Source organism: Nycticebus coucang, chromosome 11 (assembly GCF_027406575.1).
Source record: "Nycticebus coucang isolate mNycCou1 chromosome 11, mNycCou1.pri, whole genome shotgun sequence".
NCBI classification, from domain to species: domain Eukaryota; kingdom Metazoa; phylum Chordata; class Mammalia; order Primates; family Lorisidae; genus Nycticebus; species Nycticebus coucang.
This window is the reverse complement of record NC_069790.1, coordinates 119269550-119291945: the sequence shown is the minus strand read 5'-3', so window position 1 is coordinate 119291945 and position 22396 is coordinate 119269550. Positions and strand designations below refer to the sequence as shown.

Here is a 22396-nt window from a genome sequence, read left to right as displayed (position 1 = left end):
GGGACCATATCTTGTTCTTCACTTTGTTCTCCACAATGCAAGGCACAAGGATGGTCACGTTAAAACACTCAACAGGTGGGAGGTAAGAATAATCGAGGATGGAGCAGGTACCAATAATGCAAAAGCCTGGGGTAAGGAATGACTGCAAGAAACGAGGAGAGAAGCTCCAGAGGTTTTCCTTCACACTAAGAAGCGACACACCTCAGACAGCACCTGCCCTCGTGTTGCTTCTGTAACAAGACAGTGATGATCCCCTTCCTCACAGCAACCCAAGTGTCCTTTACCTATTAACTGTTCCTTTTTATCTTCATACCTCACTCATTTTCTCTGCAGCTAATTGTAATGTCTAATGTATATCTTCTAGTTTCTAAGTGTTCTTCGAAAGTGTTTTGTGTGCATATTTTTAATTTACATAAATGGTTTTATGTTATAGATCTCAATTTCTTACCTACTCTACTTAGCACTGTATGTTTGAGATGGATCCAGGTGTCTAAGCCAATGTTCCTAACAGCTGCCTGCTAGTCCCTCAGGTACCCAACCATGTTTCATCTGCCCTCCTTACCTCCCTGTAGCCAACAGTTCCCCACCACCAGGACCTTTGAATATTTTCATCATCACTCCCTCCTTGTCTTTGTCCTAAGTTTTTATGTAAAAGTGCAGGTCAGGCCGTGCCATCAGATCTACCACTGCTCCAGGTACACATTCTCCACCTGGGCCCCAGAGAGTGTTTTTGATAAATGGAGGAAAAATACATCTAATATGAGCCTTTTTGTTTTTGCTAGTACCAAGTTTTATTATTCTAGGCAACTGTAAATCATCCAAGGGGACATTCACATGTGACCCAGGAGCCTACTCCCATCTCCCCAGACAAGAGTGGGGCAGGTATTCAACACAGCTGGGAAACAAGCACCTGTATGCTTTTTCTCTATCATCCATGGAATAGACATCCCAGAAGGAACTTGCAAAGTGTAATATCAACAACCTCAAGTAAGGATTGCTACAACAGGAACAAACTCAAATAACCAATGGTATCAAATGAACAATCTTAAGTAACAAAGTAGTTACTTCTACTCTGGAAGGCTGCAAAACTGCAGCAAGGGGGGAGGCTAGGAAGAGGAAGAGAGGGATATGGTTCAACACCTAAGCTCCTAGAGCCGGACTCTCGGGTCCTTCCCCAGAATCTTTATCCCCAACAAGGATGAGGTCTACCCTACTACTTTCTTCCCCTTAGTCCTCCTAATACAATTAGCCCCATGTAAGAGCACCAAGCTCCCCCACAAGAGGGAGTCCTGTACTATGTCTCCTGCTCTCTGGCCTAAGTGTGGGTGGGCTAAAAGAGCCCCAAATACTATTCCCTCCTAGAGGGTAGTTCCAGTCCCCATGTTAGGAACAACTTCTACAACTCTTGAAATTTAAAAAACAAGTGTTGGGCTAAAATCTAATTTCAAAAAAAATGTTGTCAGAGCAGGGTAAGCAGTTCATTTAAATTATTTCTTCTACTTGTTATTAGTATAGACTACAGAAGAAGAAATGGAAGGTTATGTCCAGAACTCTTCCACACACCTGCTTACCCCCTGTGGCCTGATTTAACCACGTGGGAAGACAAGAAAAATGCTGGGATGAGTCCTGGAACCAGCCACCAGACCCTGGAGGGTTAGAACGCCAATCCTCACCCAAGAATATTGGCACAGATGGGAAAATTAGAGACCTGAAGGTACCAAGAGACAGCAAACTCAGCAGCAGGGTTAGACTTGGTCCCAGACTCTTCCCTCTCCACCTGGTTCTCAGGACAGCCTTTGGCTTGGCTTGGTCCCTGGTCAAGGGAAGGCAAAACAGAGGCAACTTCCTGAGGAAGAAGTCAGTCCCTGACTGCACAGTGTCTCTATGGGGGGACCAATGCCACCCCTCTCCGCCCCCCGGACGGGCGAGGGGCTGGCACTCTTAAAGCAGGCCATTGGGCCTTCCGGGCTCCGGAGCCAGCCCACCCCGCTCCCGCTGGTGGATCTTTTGATGCTGCAGGAGGTGCTGCTTCTGGACAAAGCTCTTCTCACACTCGGTGCAGCTGTACGGCCGCTCACCCGTGTGGATGCGCTGGTGTCGCACCAGGTCAGATGGGTGGCTGAAGCTCTTGCCACAGTAACCACAGATGAGGGAACTCCGGCTTTTCCTCCAAGGGATATGGCCAGGCAAGGCCACGAGACTGTTGGGTGAGAACCTCTCCTGGATGTGCTGGCCAGCACTGGGCCCCTCCTGCAGGTGGCAGCGCTGGTGAGTCACCAGGCTCACCTTGCAGCTGAAGCTCCTCAGACACACATTGCACTGATGTAGCTTGGCCCTCTTGGCCTGGGGTTTAAGCTGTGGCCTGGGCCTGTGGCTTTCCTCTGGCTCTTCAGGTATGTAAGACTCCCACGCTGAATGGGTTCTCAGATGTGTAGCCAGCTGCTGCTTATACCGGAAGCTGATCTCACACTTGGAACATTCATAGGGGCCAGAAGTGTCCCTTTTCAGCTTCAGGCCCTGCCCCTGTTCCTGACTCAACTGTATCTGCCTGTGAGATTTCTGCTTTGGACAGCCCAGAATTTGGTCACTGCTAAGGTCTCTACTGCCCTCAGTGGTCTTCTCTAGATTAGAGCCCCCAGGACCTGTTTCCAAGAGGACAGAACTACCCTGAACATCCCAGAGCTCAGTCTGCTCTGGGCTCAGGAAAGACTGCTCTTCAGTAATGGCTGAGAACTCTCCAGGAAGATTGGCAGAGCCTTGCAGCTTGTACTGTAGCTCTTTTTTGATCATGGCTCCATCTGCTGCAAAGTGGAAGACCAACAAAAAAGATCACTCTAGCATCTTTGGTTTCTTCTGAGCTAAACAAACATTTGTGAATTTCAGAAGCACTCCAGGAACAAGTGAATCTGGAGGAGGATGGTATTAACTGGGTCCCAAGACTTGTGAAAAACTAAACCTATATTCACATAAGCATGTTGACTGAAAAATATGAATAATATTACTCTTACAGAACAATGTTATAAATGACAGTTCTCCAGTTTGTCTACAAATTGATATTTAATTCCTGTGAAAAATGACAAAGTGTACTCTAATAATTACACTATTTGGAGAGAATGTTGAAATAACAAATTTGAGCAATTAAAGCGGTGGTTCTCGACTGCTTCCTAATGCCGCAACTCTTTAATACAGTTACTGTGGGTCGTGACCCACAGGTTGAGAACTGCTGAATTAAAGAGAAATAAACTAAACTAGCTTGGTGCCTCTAGCTCAGCGGCTAGGATGCCAGCCAATACACCGGAACTGGCGGGTTCAAACCCAGCCCAGGCCTGCCAAACAACAATGACAACTACAACCAAAAACTAGCCGGCAGGAGCCTGTAGTCCCAGATCCTTGGAGGGCTGAGGCAAAAGCCCAAGAGTTGGAGGTTGCTGTGAGCTGTGATGCTACAGCACTCTAATGAGGGCAACAAAGTGAGACTCTGTCTCAAAAAAAAAGAAAAGAAAAGAAAGAAACTAAACCTATAGCTTAAAAATTCAGGTGCCCTTGGGGCAGTGCCTGTGGCCCAGTGGGTAGGACAGCGGCCCCATATACCAAGAGTGGCAGGTTCAAACCCAGCCCCAGCCAGCTAAAACAGCAATGACAACTGCAACAGCAACAACAACAACAAAAAGCCAGGTGTTGTGGCGGGTACCTGTAGTCCCAGCTACTCGGGAGGCTAAGGCAAGAGAATCGCTTAAAAAAAAAAAAAAATTTCAGGTACCCAGGACTTTTCTTCCTGCAGTCTCCCAAATGACTTGCTAACAAGTGCTCTTTCTGCATTCCCTTCCCCACTGAAGCTCTGACCTGCCCCTCTCTCAATCTCCATCAGGTCTGACTACGGCCTGTTACATACTCTGTCCTGCAGGACATGAGGAAGGGTGATTGGCCAATAGTCTTCAGGACCCCACAGAGCAGGGGTAAGCCACACACAGAACAGGCAAACTAAAGTGTCATGAAGGAGTCTAGAACAAGCAAATGTAAGATGAGGTTGCCAAAAGTCAGCATTTGGCAGTTCAACAGCAGAAAAGCTCACTATAGGCTGCAAAGAGCTGAGGGAGGGAATGGAATATTCTGGAGCCACTCACCTGGGTGGGCACCAACAGGGCCTTCTTCCTCCAGGTCACCTAGCATCTCCGTACCCAATTCTGCTTCTCCCTCTGGCTGGCCAAGGACCTCTGGGTTGGAAACAGCACAGCATGAGTCCAGGAGAAAGTAAAGCTCACTGCACACTGGCCAGCTGCTGATGAACAAAGTAACCAATGGCAGGGAGTAGAAACTAAAATGTCCAAAGATTCAAAAGCTACTGTTGTTGTGACTTTCCCCTAGCAGTGTAGGACAATTAGACAGTTCCGGCCAATCCTCATTATCAATTTGGCTAGCTGCTTCAGTCCCCTCCTGGAGCTGAGGCAGTCGACCTACAGAGCCACCGCCACTCTCCCCAGTGCTACCACCACTTCCTCATGGGACACAGCTTCAGTCTTGCCAATGCTTCCTTTCAGGGGATCCAACTACACCCTTGCCAAGGCACTCTAAGGTAGGGTAGGCACTGTGACAGACAAGGAAACAGCTATGAGGAGATTCCCTGACCCAGCCCAGCTCACACAGTCACCTCTCTGGCCCATGTCTTACTTCCTCCCCCATTATTCCAGGCACAATGGCTTTCTTGCCATTCCTCAATGAAACCAGATTTTAAAAGACTGTGTCAACCAAACAAAATGCATCTACTACATAACAGGTAACATTGTACACATAAAGATTTCTACCTCTTAAGCAACACTTACAATCGACATGAAATAAAGATTATAACCACAATTGGGTGGCACCTGTGGCTCAAGAAGTAGGGCGCCAGTCCCATATGCCAGAGGTGGCGGGTTCAAACCCAGCCCCGGCCAAAAACCACAAAAAAAAAAAAAAAAAATTATAACCACAATAGCTATAATTCCAGCCAAATGTCAGAAAAAGCTCCAGTTAGCCTGTGCTGCAGGCCTTACTCCAGGTTACACAGGATTTCTTGTCAATGAAGAACTCTAGTCACAACACACTAGAATGTGTATGACATCTTATCTCTTAGAAAATATTATCAAGGACAGCACCTGTGGCTCAGTGCGTAGGGCACTAGTCCCATATACTGAGGGTGGTGGGTTCGAACCCGGCCCTGGCCAAACTACAACAAAAAATAGCCGGGTATTATGGTGGGCGCCTGTAGCCCCAGCTATTCAGGAGGCTGAGGCAAGAGAATCGCCTAAGCCCAAGAGCTGGAGGTTGCTGTAAGCTGTGACGCCACGGTGCCCTACTCAGAGCGACAAGGTGAGACTCTGTCTCTAAAAAAAAAAAAAAAGGAGAAAATATTATCAAGAACGGACTATGTGACCACAGAGAAAAAAGGCATAACACTAACGCCTTTCTGAAAGTCTCTACAAATGCAGGACAGAGACTCTCTTTCTCAACCCAGCACAGGCCAACAGTCACAGGTGTGGTCTGAGTCACAAGCTACTGGCCAGGAATCATAGGATGCCTGGCAAAGAATTCTAGGGAGAAGACCACTACTCACTCAGAGAGACCAGCGTCTCATAGTTGCTCTCCATCACATTTTTATAGAGCTCCTTCTGCCAGTCTTCCAGATTCTCCCACTCCTGCTCAGAGAAACAGATGCCATCATTCTCCAGTGACCTAGACACCTGAAATCACAAATGAGGTACACAATGAGCACCTCTCAGCAGTGCCACGAAAGAAAAGCAAGACATTTAGAATGTTAGATATCAAAGGGCCAGGCTCCCCTTCTCGCCTAACTTCTCAGTGGGACTACCTTGGGGGCCTCCCCCTTGCTGTCCGGGGGCAACCGCAGGACCCAGAAGTTCCTGTTGCGCAGCAGGTTCTCCACATTCTCCAGCCGCCTCTGCAGCAGCCCGTACTCCTGCAACAGGGTCCCCAGCACGGCCCACTTGCCCTCCAGCTGGTTGCCAAACTCCACAGCCATCTTCTCACAGTCAGCCAGTTTCTTCTCGGCTGTCCCCGTGCGCCCCTCCAGACTCTGGAGCCGGGCGGCCTGAGATTCCATCTTCTTCTCCACGGCCTGAATGGCAGCCACCACTGTCCAGAGTGAGATCTCAGTGGTCTGCAAATATGTGCTTTTCTCTGTGGCTTGCGAAGGGAGTGCTGAAGAAGATAAAGATGTGGAGCGTCGTTTTCTCCTGTTCTGAAGGATCAAAGACACAGGATCAGTCAGACAATATCATTTCCAAACATCAAGAAGTGATATTTGGGGCGGCGCCTGTGGCTCAGTGAGTAGGGCGCCAGCCCCATATGCCGAGGGTGGCGGGTTCAAACTCAGCCCCGGCCAAACTGCAACAAAAAAAAAAAAAAAAAAAATAGCCAGGCGTTGTGGCGGGTGCCTGTAGTCCCAGCTGCTTGGGAGGCTGAGGCAAGAGAATCGCTCTACGCCCAAGAGTAGAGGTTGCTGTGAGCCATGTGACGCCACGGCACTCTACGGAGGGCAGTACAGTGAGACTCTGTCTCTACAAAAAAAAAAAAAGAAGTGATATTTGGAAGAAAAAAAAAGAAAAGAACTGACATTTGGAAACTTCTGTCCAAGTCCAGAGGATACCAGAAACAAAGTCTAAAAACAAATAAGGACAGGATATTTAATAAGATATTAAGTTAGGGGTGGTGCCTGTGGCTCAGTGGGTGGGGTGCTGGCCCCATATACTGAGGGTGGTGAGTTCATACCCAACCCCAGCCAAACTGCAACAATAAAAAAAATTGAAAAAAAAAAAAGATATTAAGTTAGAAAGAAAAGACAAATAACCCAACAATAAAAATGCAAACTATAAATCATTCATGAAAGAGGCAATGCAGATGACCAATAAACAAATGACAAGACAACACCTTACAATCAAGAAATGTAAGTATAACCGAGTGAAACCACTTTTCACCCATCAGACTGCCAAACATGAACAGAGACACATGGTGCAACATTCAGAGCTGATCATGATGTGGTAAATGGACACTTTCATAACACTCCTGGAAGGAATGAAAAAATACTACAAACTCTTAGGGAAGGAAATTTTTTAAAGTCATTAAAAACTCTTTCACCTAGCAATCTCACTTAGAAAATCTACCTTAATTACTATTTAACAACATACATACAAAAATGACTACTGATGATACTCTTTGGAATACTCAAAACCTGAAGATGTCGATTAATTAGGGAATACTTAAACTATGGCACAACCAAATATGGTTTTATATAACTACTAGAAAGAATGAGGGTTTGGCATGGTGGCTCACACCTATAGTCCCAGCACTTTGGAAGGGCAATAGGGAAGGACTGCTTGAGACTAGGAGCTCAAGACCAGACTGAGATACAGCAAGACCTCATTTTCAACAAAAATAGAAGAAATTAGCCAGGCGTGGTGGCATGTGACTGTAGTCCCAGCTACCTGGGAGGCTGAGGCAGAAGGATCATTCAAGCGCTGGAGTTGGAGGCTGCAGTGAGCTATGAAAACGCCACTGCACTCTAGGCCAGGTGACCATGTCTCAAAAAGAAAAAAAAATTCAGTTCCTTGGTCATACTAGCTATATTTCAAATACTCAGAAACCACATGAGTAGTGTTAAACGGTATAGAGTATATTTCCATCATCTTGGGAAGTTCTAGTAAATACATTATATCCTAATAATTCTTTTCTGCTTGATAAAATACTAAAGTTCTGTTAACATCTTCTTCTATTATGATGGTGAATTTTTCTTGTTCTGCGACTTTTTGTTTTACATATATTGAGACTATGCAATTAGGTGCATACAGATTTAGAAATGTCTTATCAAGATGGTCAATTGAGTCTTTTACTGTTATAAAAGTAGTAGTATCCTTCTAGCAATGTTAATATATTTAAGTCAACTTTCTTTTCAACAGTATTTATTTGGTAAATTTTTTCATACTCTTTTATGTTCAACTGTTTCTATAGTCTTATCTTTTACTTGAAATCATATAGGTGGATTTTTTCCCCATCCTGATAGTCTTTGCCTTTTAACTAGAGCATTTAGTTCACTTATATTTATTGTAACTGTTGATTTATTTTTACCTTTTTGTGCTTTACCCCCATTTCTTTTCATCTTCCTTGCCTTCTTTTAGATCTTTTTCTTATTCTGTTATTTCCTTTTCTAATTTGTAGTTATACAAACAATTTTTACTTTTTTAGCAATTATCCTAGAAATTATAGGGAGCATACTTACAAAAGCATTTTGGGCTTGGCACCTGTAGCACAGTGGTTATGGCACCAGCCATATACACGGAGGCTGGCAGGTTCCAATCCAGCCCAGGCCAGCTAAACAACAATAACAACTGCAACAAAAAATAGCCAGGCATTGTGGCGGGTGCCTGTAGTCTCAACTACTTGGGAGGCTAAGGCAAAAGAATTGCTTAAGCCCAAGAATTAGAAGTTGCTGTGAGTTGTGATGCCACAGCACTCTACCAAGGGCAACATAGTGAAACTCTATCTCAAAAAAAAAAAAAAAAAAGAAAAATTTAACATTTGAATTCTGATCACCTCTTAACTTTTACATCAATGCTGTCGCGTATTTTAATTCTTTGTAATCCCACAAGAAATTATAACTGTTTTATTCAGTCAATATTTGCTTAAATTTATTCATTTTCATGGATTTTACATTCTTACATTTTTAGACTTTCTATTTGAGATAATTTTACTTTTACCTGAAATAATGCATCTTTTCAGATTTTTTGTTTGAGACAGAGCCTCAAGCTGTCGCCCTGGGTAGAATGCCATGGCATCACAGCTCACAGCAACCTCCAACTCCTGGGCTTAAGCAATTCTCTTGCCTCAGCCTCCCACGTAGCTGGGACTACAGGTGCCCACCACAGTGCCTAGCTATTTTTTGGTTGTAGTTGTCACTGTTGTTTGGCAGGCCCAGGCTAGATTCGAACCCACCAACTCTGGTATATGTGGCTAGCATCTTAGCCACTTGAGCTACATGCACCGAGCCTTATCCTTGTTTTTTGAAAGATATTTTTCTGAGTATAAAACTTGGGGCTCACAGTTATTTTCTTTCAGCCTACTGACAATATCATTCTACTCTAGCCTGGCTTCCATTATTGCCGTTGAGGAGCTGGCTCCTATTAGTCTTACTGTAGTTCATCAGACGGTCTCTCTCTCCGTTCTTTTAAGAATTCTCTCCAGCTCTGTACCTGTAGCTCAGCAGCTAGGGTGCCAGCCACATACATAGGAGCTGGCAGGTTCAAATCCAGCCCGGGCCTGCCAAACAACAATGACAACTACAACCAAAAAATAGCCAGGCATTGTGGTGGGGGCCTGTAGTCCCAGATACTTGGGAGGCTGAGGCAAGACAATCACTTAAACCCAAGAGTTTGAGGTTGCTTTGAGCTGTGACGCCACAGCACTTTACTGAGGGCAACATAGTGAGATTCTGTCTCAAAAAAAAAAGAATTCTCTCTGCCTTACATTATGTACATTCGCTATTATGTGTTTACATAAAGAGTTCTTTTTGCTTATCCTCATTAGGATCCACTAAGTTTCTATGTATTGGTATTTGTATGAGTTTGTACATGTTCTTTCTGGAATTCCAATTAATGAATGTTAAATTTTCTCATTCCATCTTCTATATCTCTTAACTTCTCATGTTTTCCATCTCTCTCTCTCCCCCTACCCTGTGTGTAATTTCTTTAGCTCTATATCCAGTTGTCTTGTCAGCATGTCTAAAGAGCTAAGCAAAAGTTTCCATTCACTTTTCAATTTTAATTGTATTTTCTGTTCTTAGAAGTTCTATGTTATTACTTTTCATACTTTTTGGCAATTTTTATAGTCTCTTGTACTTCACTCATATTTTCATTCCTTTTATCTTTAAATATATTAAACAGAAGTTATTTCATTCTATGTCTGATAACTCCAATATACAAAATCTTTGAGTCTCTAATTTTGTTGTCCATGATTTTTACTGGCTTTTCTTTGCAGTTTTTCCTTGTTTGGTAATTTTTTGTTGTGAACTTATATTTCTTATAACTTTATGAGAATTAGTTGAAGACTAAGTTACATGTAGATTCCTCAATACAAAGATTTGTGTTTATCTCAAATTTTCACCTGGGGGCTCTACTTTAAACTCTTGGCTCGAGGTTTCCTAGACCATCCAGGTATAGGCAGTCCCTGGGTTATAAACGAGGTAAGTTCTATAGGTTGGCCTTAAGTTGTATTTGTATATAATTTGGAACAGGTACATTTTCCTTCTTACCTATAATAGCTTCTGTTCACAAATGTGAGTCATACATCACTCAGATGTTCATAAGTCAGGAACTTACTGTAATAGCCTCCATTCGTAAGTGCAAGTTATATATGTCTGATGCTTGTAACTTGAGGTCTGCCTGTAGTATGAATTCAGCACCTCATACTCCCCTGTTAGTGCCAACCTTTGACACAATTTTCTTTGCAATCACCTAGGAGTAAGAACTCACTTTCAGTTCACCCTTACAGAATGTTGCCCTTTGGAGACTCAGCTTTATGTAACTAAAATAGGGAACTTGTACTCTCTACCTTAGGCTCTGAGTTTTATCTTCTACTTTCCCAGTTCCTTAAAGTTATAAACACCAAAGATAAATGTTCAGCAAATGTCTTCATAATTGCCTCTTTCACTTCATTTTTAGACTCCCAGTGTTCTTTTACTAACATACATTTCAAATATGTTTAGGTGGCTCCAAGTGTTCTTTACTAATGTACATTTCAAATATGTCTAGGTGGGGATTTCCCCCAGCATTTATAGTTGTTTTCATCAAGGGTACCTTGCCCCCATTCTAGTACTAATTTGGTCTTCAGGAAAATCCGACTCTTTGGATCAACTTAGCTTACAGGGGTCAGAAGTAAAATATTGTAAACATTGTATCTTGTCTTCTCAATTCAACTGTTAACTTCTTTGAAAGCAAACAATGTTCTCTAAGTCTTCCAATCTCTCCCCTCTCAGCTCTTACCTACTTCCTACACCCTGCTCCTGGTATAGTTTTTCCCACAGGATCTCCATGGAACTCTATTCTCACAAAGACTTCAGATGATTCTCAAAGTGTTTCTGGACCAAGAAATGCTTCATTAAAAACTAATTCAATTCCAACTGCCCTTTCCACAGCAAATCCTACTATATTATTAAGTTAACCATTACTTTTGAATAATATAGAAATGTCAGAGCTGGACAGAACCTCAGAGTTCATCTAACAACTAGGCCAACACACTTTAGATTTATGTTAACAGAGGCCCAGAAAGATAAAATTGCTTAAAATCAACCAACCGGACAGCTGAACGCTGAGTTATGGCTGAACTCCAAGATGTTCCTTCCACCAACCTTCATATCTTCACATTCCCTAAACAGAAATGGTTGGAAGCTAGAGAAGCAGAGTAGGAGAGCGCTCCACAAACAAAATTCAGCAACTAGACTGTAGGTTAGCACGTAATGCCTCCCAAAACGAAGCCCACCTTAGCTTCGACCTGTGGCTGCAACCCCAGTACACGACAGTGGGGCAGAAGAAACAGGTTACACCGCAGGCCAAGAATGAGATGACCGCAGAGAGGTAATGAGTCCTGGGGTCTCCAGGGCACCAGGTGAAATTATTGGTAGCGTGGGAGGCCCAGAATTTCCAACCTGGAAAGGGTTCTCTCTGGGACAAACGATAAAATGTGTGGGCAGGATCACAGCTCAAAGAACATAGAACAAACCTAGGAGAAGTTTCTAGGCAAAAGCGCGCAAAGCCTAGGCTCCGACCCTGAAGTGGAAGCACCCGGAAAAGATGGCAAGATATTAGGGTTGCGAGGAGGAAGGTCTGTGTTCACCCGCGCCAGCTGGAGCCCAGGGAAACCAAGCCCCGGACGGAGTCCCGACCGTGAAGGCCCGCCCCGGCCGGGGCTGCTTCATCCCGAAAAACCCTCGAGTGCACGCAAGGGTGTCTCTTACCCGAGCAGGCGCTGACTCCGCCATGGCTGCAGTCACCCTTCTACACCCGCGCCACGCCTGAACACCCTCCCGCTGCAAGCCTGTCCGCTAGGCGCCCCGGACCGTCCTGAAAGCTGCCACAGCCGCTGTGTTGATACAAGGCGCATTCTGGGAGCAGGGCCCTCCCGGACCCAAGATTGGCTCCAGCCGCTCGTCCGCACCGCGCGGGAGTCCCATTGCGCCCCCGTGCGGCGGGAGGGTGCGCAGCAGCAAGGCAGTCGCAGCCAGAGGCGGGGCGGTAAGAGGACTCCCCTCAAGTCAAAGTGCAGATTGCCTGAGCTCAAGAGTTCAAGACCAGACTGAGCAAAAACGAGAACCAGCCCCCCAACCCCGTCTCTACTAAAATAGAAAAACTGAGGCAAGAGGATCGCGTAAGCCCAAGAGTTGGAGGTTGCTGTGAGCTATGACGCTACAGCACTTTTAAAAAAAAGTGCGGATTCCAAATTTAAGGCAATCCCACAGGCCTATGTTATGTCTTCTGTGTGCCCAGCACTCCCCTAAATGTTTTCAGTGATTTATAAAAGGATAAAACTTGGACTTTTTTCTGAGAGAAAAACATATCTACTTGCAGGGCGGTGCCTGTGGCTGAAAGGAGTAGGGCGCCGGCCCCATATGCTGGAGGTGGTGGATTCAAACCCAGCCCTGGCCAGAAACTGCAAAAAAAAAACACATATATAATTGGAAAAAAGAGATATGGTCTCCAATGATAATGGTTTTATTCCAAAACTTTACTTCCTATTTGCTTTTACAAAATCTAGAAACACAGTTTGTCCACATCAACAGTGTGGGGTCAGTTGCCCAGGCCAACACAATGTACCCTATTAATTATGAAAATCACATGCTGTGAAAAATTCAAGACAGCTCTGATTTCAAATGTTTCCAGTCTTCATGCTTCAGGTTGGACCATGTGTTTGGACTTTTAGTTGGAAAGCATGGCTAGGTTACCATTTAATCCCTGAGCATTTAATACCCAATACCAGCAACGTTACTACAACCACACTCCCCTAATTTATGCCATACTTTATCTCTAGACACAGACAATGAATTTCCACTTCATATGATAGGAGTGAAGGCTTCATCTGAGAACTAAACTCTTCAGATAAAAAGAAAATTATTTTCATGTGGCTGCCTGGCTCCTTCTTTGTTACACACAGGACTCAGTTCCAATTCTGCTTCCTCCGAGACGCGTTCCTGCCCACCCTGTCCATGCTCAATTCCCCCTTCCATCCTAACACTCAATTACATTACCCTGCTCGAAACTTCACAACATTTATCACTATCTGAAATAATGTCATTTTTCATTGGTTTACATATCAATTATCTGAATGTCTTCCGCTAAGATGTCTACCTAAGATCTAGAAGCAGCTTTTTGCTCCTTCTTGCATCTCGGTCTGGTTTGGCCCATCTTTCTCCTTCCAGTCTTCACCATGTCCATCAGGGTGACCCAGAAATCCTACAAGGTGTCCACCTCTGCCCCCAGAGGCCTTCAGTAGCTGCTCATACAGCAGTGGGCCTAATGCCTGCATCAACTCCTTGAGCTTCTCTGGGTTGGGCAGCAGCAGCTTCTGGAGTGGCCTGGGCACCAGCCTGGGTCTGGGAGGAGGCTACGGAGGGGCCAGAGGTATGGGGTGCATCACAGCCATCACAGTGAACCAGAGCCTGCTGAGCCTACTCAACCTGGAGGCAGACCCTAAATTTGGTCTGTGCACACCCAGGAGAAAGAGGAGATCAAGATCGTCAACAACAAATTTGCCTCCTTCATCGAGGAGGCATGGACAGCATGTTTAAAAGCTCCACCAACAACATTTAGTGACAGCTGGACACATTGGGCCAGGAGAAGCTGAAGCTGGAGGCAGAGCATGGCAACTTGCAGGAGCTGGTGGAGGACTTCAAGAATAAGCATGAGGAGATCAAAAAGCGTGCAGAAATGGAGAATGAATTTGTCCTCATCAAGAAGGATGTGGGCTCTGCGCCTGTAGCACAGTGGTTACAGTGCCAGCCACATACACCGAGGCTGGCAGGTTCAAACCTAGTGGGGGCCAGCTAAGCAACAATGACAACAGAAAAATATCTGGGCATTGTGGCAGGTGCTTGTAGTCCCAGCTACTTGGGAGGGTGAGGCAAGAGAATAGCTTAAGCCCAAGAGTTTGAGGTTGCTGTGAGCTGTGACACCACAGCACTCTACCAAGGGCGACATAGTGAAACTCTGTCTGAAAAAAAAAAAAAAAGAAAGAAAAAAAAAGAAGGATGTGGATGAAGCATACATGAACAAGGTGGAGCTGGAGTCCCACCTGGAAAACCTGACAGACAAGATCAACTTCCTGAGGCAGCTGTATGAAGAGGAGGTCCGAGAGCTGCAGTCCCAGATCTCCAACACATCTGTGGTCCTGTCCATGGACAACAGTCACTCCCTGGACATGGACGGCATCATCACTGAGGTCGGCACCCAGTATGAGGAGATCGCCAACCGCAGCTGGCTGAGGCCGAGAGTGTGAATCAGACCAAGTACAAGGACCTGCAGGTGCAGTCCAGGAAGCACTGGGATGACCTGCAGCACAGGAAGATGGAGATCTCCAACATGAACTGGAACATCAGCCAGCTCCAGGCTGAGATCAAAGCTCTCAAAGGCCAGGGGACTTACCTGGAGGCTGCCATCACGGATGCCAAGCAGCATGGGGAGCTGGCTCTTAAGGGTGCCAATGAGAAGCTGGCCCAGCTGGAGGCCACCCTGCCTCAGGCAAAGCAGGACATGGCTCAGCAGCTGCGTGAATACCAGGATCTGATGAACATCAAACTGGCCCTGGATGTGGAGATCACCCCCTACCACAAGCTACTAGAGGGGGAGGAGAGCAGCTGGAGTCGGGGATGCAGAACATGAGTATCCACATGAACACCAACAGTGGCTACTCAGGTGACCTGAGCTCAGCCTACTGGGGCTTCACAAGCCCTGGCCTCAACTATGGTCTGAGCTCCTTCCAGACAGGCTTTGGCTCTGGTGGAGCCACCAGCTCCTTCAGCCACATCAGCTCTAGGGCCATGGTTGTGAAGAATATTGAGAACTACAATGGGCAGCTGGTATCTGAGTCCTCTGATGTCCTGCCCAAGAAAGCAGCCACTGCAGGCCCTCCAGTCTACCCTCTCACATGGCTGCCACAGAGCCTGTTGGTGGAGGCAGCTCCACCTGCGAGCACATGGAACAGGAGATCCACTTGAGGCTCATCTCCAACCCTCAGCCCACCCTTGGGTGGAGTTTACTGCCTAGGGTACCTCCTCTTATCCATGTCCCCAACTAAAAAACAATTTGATTGCTTTTTCCAAAATAAAGCCTCAGCTGCATTGACAACCAAAAAAAAAAAGAAAGAAAGAAAAGAAATGTCTGTCCACTGTATTATCAATTTATTGTACACAGAAGTGCTCATAAATATTTTTTGAATAGGCTTTAAACCAACAAAAGTAAGGAAAAATAAGAATGGTCACTTCATATATGTTAAGGGTAACACAACATGACGAGATTTCAATTATTAGTATATATGCATCCAACCAGAATGTGCCTCAATTTATAAGACAGACTCTAACAGAAATGAGCAACTTGATTTCTTCCAGCACCATAATAGTTGGAGATTTTAACATTCCTTTGGCAGTGTTGGATAGATCCTCCAATAAGAAGCCAAGCAAAGAAACTTCAGGCTTAAACTTAACCATTCAACAATTGGATTTAACAGACATCTACAGAACATTTCATCCTAACAAAACTGAATACACATTCTTCTCATCAGCCCATGGAATATACTCCAAGTATGGTCACACATCTTAGGTCACAAGTCTAATCTTAGCAAATTTGAAAGAATAGAAATTATTCCTTGCATCTTCTCGGACCATCATGGAATAAAAGTTGAACTCAATAACAACAGGAATCTGCATACTCATACAAAAACATGGAAACTAAATAACCTTATGCTGAATAATAGCTGGGTCATAGATGAGATGAAGAAGGAAATTGCCAAATGTTTTGAACAAAATGATAATAAAGACATGAGCCTCTGGGATGCTGCAAAGGCAGTTCTAAAAAGGAAATTTATAGCACTGAAAGCCTTCCTCAAGAGAACAGAAAGAGAGGAAATAACAACTTAATGGGACATCTCAAGCAACTGGAAAAGGAAGAACATTCCAATCCCAAACCCAGTAGTAAAAGAGAAATAACCAAAATTAGAGAAGAATTAAATGAAATTGAAAACAAAAGGATTATACAACAGATCAATAAATCAAAAAGTTGGTTTTAGGAAAAGGTCAATAAAATAGATAAACCTTTGGCTAACCTAACCAGGAAAAAAAGAGTAAAATCTCTAATTTCATCAGTCAGAAATGGTAAAGATGAAATAACAACAGACTCCTCAGAAATTCAAAAAATCATTAATGTGGCAGCGGCTGGGGCTCGGTGAGTAGTGAGTAGGGCACTGGCCATGTATACCGAGGGTGGTGGGTTCAAACCTGGCTCGAGCCAAACTGCAACAAAAAATAGCCAGGCAAAAAAAACATAGCCAGGCGTTGTGGTGGGCACCTATAGTCCCAGCTACTCAGGAGGCTGAGGCAAGAGAATCGCCTAAGCCAAAGAGCTGGAGGTTGCCGTGAGCTGTGATGCCACAGCACACTACCAAGGGCAACAAAGTGAGAGTCTGTCTCTTAAAAAAAAAAAATCCTTAATGTATATTACAAGAAACTTGGGCAGTGCCTGTGGCTCAATGAGTAGGGCGCCGGCCCCATATGCCCGAGGTGCTGGGTTCAAACCCAGCCCTGGCCAAAAACTGCAACCAAAAAAAAAAAAGAAAGAAAGAAACTCTATTCTCATAAATATAAAAATCTGAAGGAAATAGACCAATACTTAGAAGCACACCATCTTCCTAGAATTAGCCAGAATGAAGTGGAAATGTTGAACAGGCCTATATCAAGTTCTGAAATAGCATCAACTATACAAAATCTCCCTAAAAAGAAAATCCCAGGACCAGATGGCTTCACATCAGAATTCTACCAAACCTTTAAAGAGGAACTAGTACCTATATTACTCAACCTTTTCCAAAATATAGAAAAAGAAGGAATACTACCCAACACATTCTATGAAGCAAACATCATCTTGATCCCCAAACCAGGAAAAGACCCCACAAGAAAAGAAAATTAGAGACCAATATCACTAATGAATATTGATGCAAAAATATTCAACAAGATCCTAACAAACAGAATCAGCAACACATCAAACAAATTATACACCATGACCAAGTGGGTTTTATCCCAGGGTCTCAAGACTGGCTCAATATATGTAAATCTATAAATATAATTTATCACATAAGCAAAATAAAAAACAAAGACCATATGATTCTCTCAATTGAGGCAGAAAAAACTTTTGATAATATCCAGCATCCTTTCATGATCAGAACACTTAAGAAAATGGGTATAGAAGGGACATTTCTTAAACTGATAGAGGCCATCTACAGCAAACCCACAGCCAATATTGTATTGAATGGAGTTAAATTGAAATCATTTCCACTCAATCAGGAACCAGGCAAGGTTGCCCATTGTCTCCACTGATCTTTAACATTATAATGGAAGTCTTAGCCATTGCAATTAGGCAAGAAAATGTGATCAAGGGTATCCACTTAGGGTCAGAAGATATTAAACTTTCACGCTTCACAGATGATATGATTGTGTATCTGGAAAACACCAGGGATTCTACTACAAAATTCTTCGAAGTGATCAAGGAATACAGCAGTGTCTCATGTTACAAAATCAACACTTATAAATCTGTAGTCTTTATATAAACCAACAATAGTCATGCTGAAAAAACAGTCAAGGACTCTATTCCATTCACAATAGTGCCAAGAAAGATGAAATATTTGGGAGTTTATCTAACAAAGGATGTGGACGATCTCTATAAAGAGAACTATGAAACTCTAAGAAAAGAAATAGCTGAAAATGTTAACAAATGGAAAAACATACCACGTTCATGACTGGGAAGAATCAACATTATTAAAATGTCCATACTACCCAAAGCAGTATACAATTTTAATGCAATCCCTATTAAAGCTCCACTGTCATACTTTAAAGACCTCAAAAAATATATACTTCGTTTTATATGGAATCAGAAAAAACCTTGAATAGCCAAGACATTACTCAGAAATAAAAATAAAGCAGGAGAAATTACACCACCAGACCTCAGACTATACTATAAATCAATAGTGATCAAAACAGCATGGTACTGGCAAAAAAACAGAGAGGTAGATGTTTAGATGTTTCTCTATTCTAACAGAATAGAGAACCAAGAGATGAACCCAGCTACTTACCATTATTTAATCTTTGACAAGCCAATTAAAAACTTTCAGCTGGGGGCGGCGCCTGTGGCTCAGTGAGTAGGGCGCCAGCCCCATATGCCAAGGGTGGCAGGTTCAAACCCAGCCCCGGCCAAACTGCAACAACAACAACAACAAAAAACAGCCGGGCCTTGTGGTGGGCGCCTGTAGTCCCAGCTACTCGGGAGGCTGAGGCAAGAGAATCGCGTAAGCCCAGGAGTTAGAGGTTGCTGTGAGCCGTGTGATGCCATGGCACTCTACTGAGGGCGGTACAGTGAGACTCTGTCTCTACAAAAAAAAAAACAAAAGACAAAAAACATTCAGCTGGAAAAAGATTCCCTATTTAACAAATAGTGCTGGGTGAACTGGCTGGCAACCTGTAGAAGACTGAAACTGAACCCACACCTTTCACCATTAACCAAGATAGACTCTTACTGGATTAAAGATTTAAACTTAAGACATGAAAGTATACAAATACTAGAAGAAAGTACAAGGAAAACTCTTGAAGAAATTGGCCTGGGCAAATATTTTATGAGGGGACACCCCCCCCCCAAGCAATTGAAGCAACACCAAAAATACATTACTGGGACCTGATCAAACTAACAGCCTTCTGCACAGCCAAGAACACAGTAAGTAAAGCAAACAAACAGCCCTCAGAATGGGAGAAGATATTTGCACATTATGTCTCTGACAAAGGTTTAATAACCAGAATCCACAGAGAATAACAAACGTATTAGCAAGAAAAGAACAAGTGATCCCATCTCAGGCTGGGCAAGGGACTTGAAGAGAAACTTCTCTGAAGAAGACAGGCACATGGCCTACAGACATATGAAAAAATGCTCATCATCCTTAATCATCAGAGAAATGCAAATCAAAACTACTTTGAGATATCATCTAACTCCAGTAAGATTAGCCTATATCACAAAATCCCAAAACCAGAGATGTTGGTGTGGATGTGGAGAAAAGGGAACACTTCTACATTGCTGGTGGGAATGCAAACTAATACATTCCTTTTGGAATGATATTTGGAGAACACTTAGGGATCTAAAACTAGACCTGCCATTCGATCCTATAATTCCCCTACTAGGTATATATCCAGAAGACCAAAAATCACATTATAACAAAGATATATGTACCAGAATGTTTATTGCAGCCCAATTCACAATTGCTCAGTCATGGAAGAAGCCCAAGTGCCCAGCGACCTATGAATGGATTAACAAATTGTGGTATATGTACACCATGGAATATTGTGCAGCCTTAAAGAAAGATGGAGACTTTACCTCTTTCATGTTTACATGCATGGAGCTGGAACATATTCTTCTTAGTAAAGTATCTCAAGAATGGAAGAAAAAGTATCCAATGTACTCAGCCCTACTATGAAACCACTTTATAGCTTTCATATATATAAGCTATAACCCAATTATAGCTCAAGAATATGGGGAAAGGGGAGAGGCAGGAAGGGGAGGGGAAGGGGGAGGATGAGTAGAGGATGGGGGGACCACACCTACAGTGCATCTTACAAGGGTACATGTGAAATTTACTAAATGTAGAATATAAATCTCTTAACACCAGAGGTCCTCAAACTTTTTAAACAGGGGGCCAGTTCACTGTCCCTCAGACCGCTAGAGGGCCGAACTATAGTTTTTAAAAAAACTATGAACAAATTCCTATGCACACTGCACATATCTTATTTTGAAGTAAAAATACAAAACGGGAACAAATATAATCACATCGCCTCATGTGGCCCACAGGCCGCAGTTTGAGGACTCCTGCACACAATAACTAAGAAAATGCCATGAAAGCAATCTTAACCAGTTTGAAGAAAATATTTCAAATTATATATAAAACCAGTACATTGTATCCCATGATTACATTGATGTACACAGCTATGATTTAATTAAAAAAAAATTTTTTTTTGAGACAGAGTCTAATTTTGTCACCTGGTAGAGTGCCGTGTTATCATAACTCACAGCAACCTCAAACTCCTGGGCTCAAGTGATCCTCTTGCTTCAGCCACTCAAGTAACTGAGACTACAGGTACCCAATACATTGCTTTTTTAGAGCTGGGATCTCGCTCTTCCTCAGGCTGGTCTGGGACTCCTGAACTTAGGCAATCCACCTGTCTCAGCCTCCCAGAGTGCTGTGATTATAGGCATGAGGCACCATGCTCATAAATATTTTTGAATTATTGAATGATGAATCAGAGAGTAATGATGGGAAAAGTCACCTCAAAGAGAAGCCACAATTTCCAGGGCAACAAAATGGACAGGAACTCGATTGAATCATTAATAAATCTAAAGAAAGAACAGGTCAGCCTGAAGAAATGAGTCAGCCATGGAAATACTGCCCAGCGTCTGACCTATTAACTCTCTGAGGCCAATGAGCATTTGCTCTCTGATACAGAAAGATAATATGTCTTTCTCTCAATTAATTCAAATGGTTTGAACTCTCCTGTAAAGTGGCATAGGCTGGATGACTGAATAAAAAAACTCAGGCCAAATATCTGTGGCCTACAAGAAACTCACCTTACCTCAAAGGGTAAAATAAGACTCAGGATGAAGGGATGGACAATAGTATCCCAGGCAAATGGAAAGCAGAAAAAAGCTGGAGTTGCAATCTCTTTGGAGATACAATTGGATTCAAGCCTACAAAAATAATGAAAGATAAAGATGAACACTACATACTTGCCAAGGGAAACACACAACATGAAGAGATTTCAATAATTAGCATCTATGTACCCTATCTGAATGCTCCTTGATACATAAAACAAACCCTAACTGATCTGAACAATATGATATCTTCCCATACTATAATAGTTGGAGATTTTTAACTCTCTATTGGCAGTACTAGATAGATCCTCCAAGCAAAAACTAAATAAAGAAATAATGGACTAAAACAAGACCCTAGGCCAAATGGACTTAACAGACATTTACAGAACATTTTATTCTAACAAAACTGAATACACATTCTTCTCATCAGCCCACAGGTCATCTTCCAAAATTGATCATATCTTAGGACTCAAAGCTAACCTCAACTAATTAAAAAGAATAGAAATTATCCCCTGTATCTTCTCAGATCATTATGGAATAAAAATTAAACTCAACAGCAACAAAAATCTCCATACTCAAATAAAATCGTGGAAACTAAATAACCTTATGCTGAATGATAGCCGGGTCATAGACAAGATCAAGAAGGAGATTGTTAGATTCTGGAACAAAATGATAACAAAGCTACAAACTATCAAAACCTGTGGGATATTGCAAAGGCAGTCCTTAGAGGGAAATTTATAGCATTAGATGCTGTCATCAAAAACACAGAATGGGCCATCTCAAGCAACTGGAAAAGGAGGAAGAATCTAATCCCAGGGTGGCACCTGTGGCTCACTGGGTAGGGTACTAGTCCCACATACCAAAGGTGGTGGGTTCAAACCCAGCCCTGGCCAAATTGCAACAAAAAAATAGCCAGGCGTTATGGTGGGTGCCTGTAGTCCGAGCTACTGGAGAGGCTGAGGCAAGAGAATCACCTAAGCCCAGGAGTTGGAGGTTGCTGTGAGCTGTGTGATGCCACGGCACTCTACTAAGGGCGATAAAGTAAGACTCTGTCTCTACAAAAAAAAAACATCTAATCCCAAACCCAGCAGAAAAGAAATAACCAAAATTAGAGCAGAATTAAATTAAATTGAAAACAAAAGAATTATTCAGAAGATCATCAAAACAAAAAGTTGGTTCTGGCTCAGCACCTGTGGCTCAAGTGGCTAAGGCACCAGCCACATACACCTGAGCTGGCAGGTTCAAATCCATCCCAGGCCCACCAAACAATGATGATAGCTGCAACCAAAAATTAGCCGGGCATTGTGGTGGGCTCCTGTAGTCCCAGCTACTTGGAAGGTGGAAGCAGGAGAATTGCTTGAGCCCAAGAGTTGGAGGTTGCTGTGAGCTGTGATGCCATGGCACTCCACCCAGGGTGACAGCTTGAGTCTGTGTCTCAAAAAAAAAAAAAAAAAAGTTGGTTCTTTGAAAAG

The 22396-nt window shown here is 43.4% G+C and overlaps 1 protein-coding gene and 1 pseudogene across 5 annotated transcripts; one reads left to right on the top strand and one right to left on the bottom strand.

The window, feature by feature from the left end:
• Positions 1–773: 773 nt before the first annotated feature.
• ZNF212 (zinc finger protein 212) lies at positions 774–12128 on the bottom strand. 5 transcript variants are annotated; one of them, XM_053608991.1, is made up of 6 exons: positions 11999–12122; positions 11339–11411; positions 5846–6235; positions 5591–5717; positions 4125–4214; positions 774–2801 (listed from the first exon to the last, which is right to left on the bottom strand). In XM_053608991.1, the coding sequence occupies exons 2-6, from the start codon at positions 11396–11398 to the stop codon at positions 1942–1944; spliced, it is 1527 nt and encodes a 508-aa protein (XP_053464966.1). In that variant the 5' UTR covers positions 11399–11411; positions 11999–12122; the 3' UTR covers positions 774–1941. The 5 variants fall into 5 exon arrangements, with proteins under 5 accessions (XP_053464966.1, XP_053464968.1, XP_053464967.1 ...); XM_053608993.1 differs by having other exon boundaries at positions 774–2798; XM_053608992.1 differs by lacking the exon at positions 11999–12122 and adding an exon at positions 11524–11960.
• Positions 12129–13426: 1298 nt separating this feature from the next.
• On the top strand, positions 13427–15250 carry LOC128598414 (keratin, type II cytoskeletal 8-like; annotated as a pseudogene).
• The last annotated feature ends 7146 nt before the right edge of the window (positions 15251–22396 follow it).

Coding starts and splice junctions, on each gene's coding strand:
- ZNF212 (XM_053608991.1), bottom strand. CDS start 11,398: ATGAAGGTTGGTGGAAGGAACATCTTGGAGTTCAGCCATAACTCAGCG. Junction 6,236..11,338: donor ACTCAGCGTTCAGCTGTCCG/GTTGGTTGATTT, acceptor TTGATCCTTCAG/AACAGGAGAAAACGACGCTC. Junction 2,802..4,124: donor CCCTGTTGGTGCCCACCCAG/GTGAGTGGCTCC, acceptor TCCACTTTGCAG/CAGATGGAGCCATGATCAAA.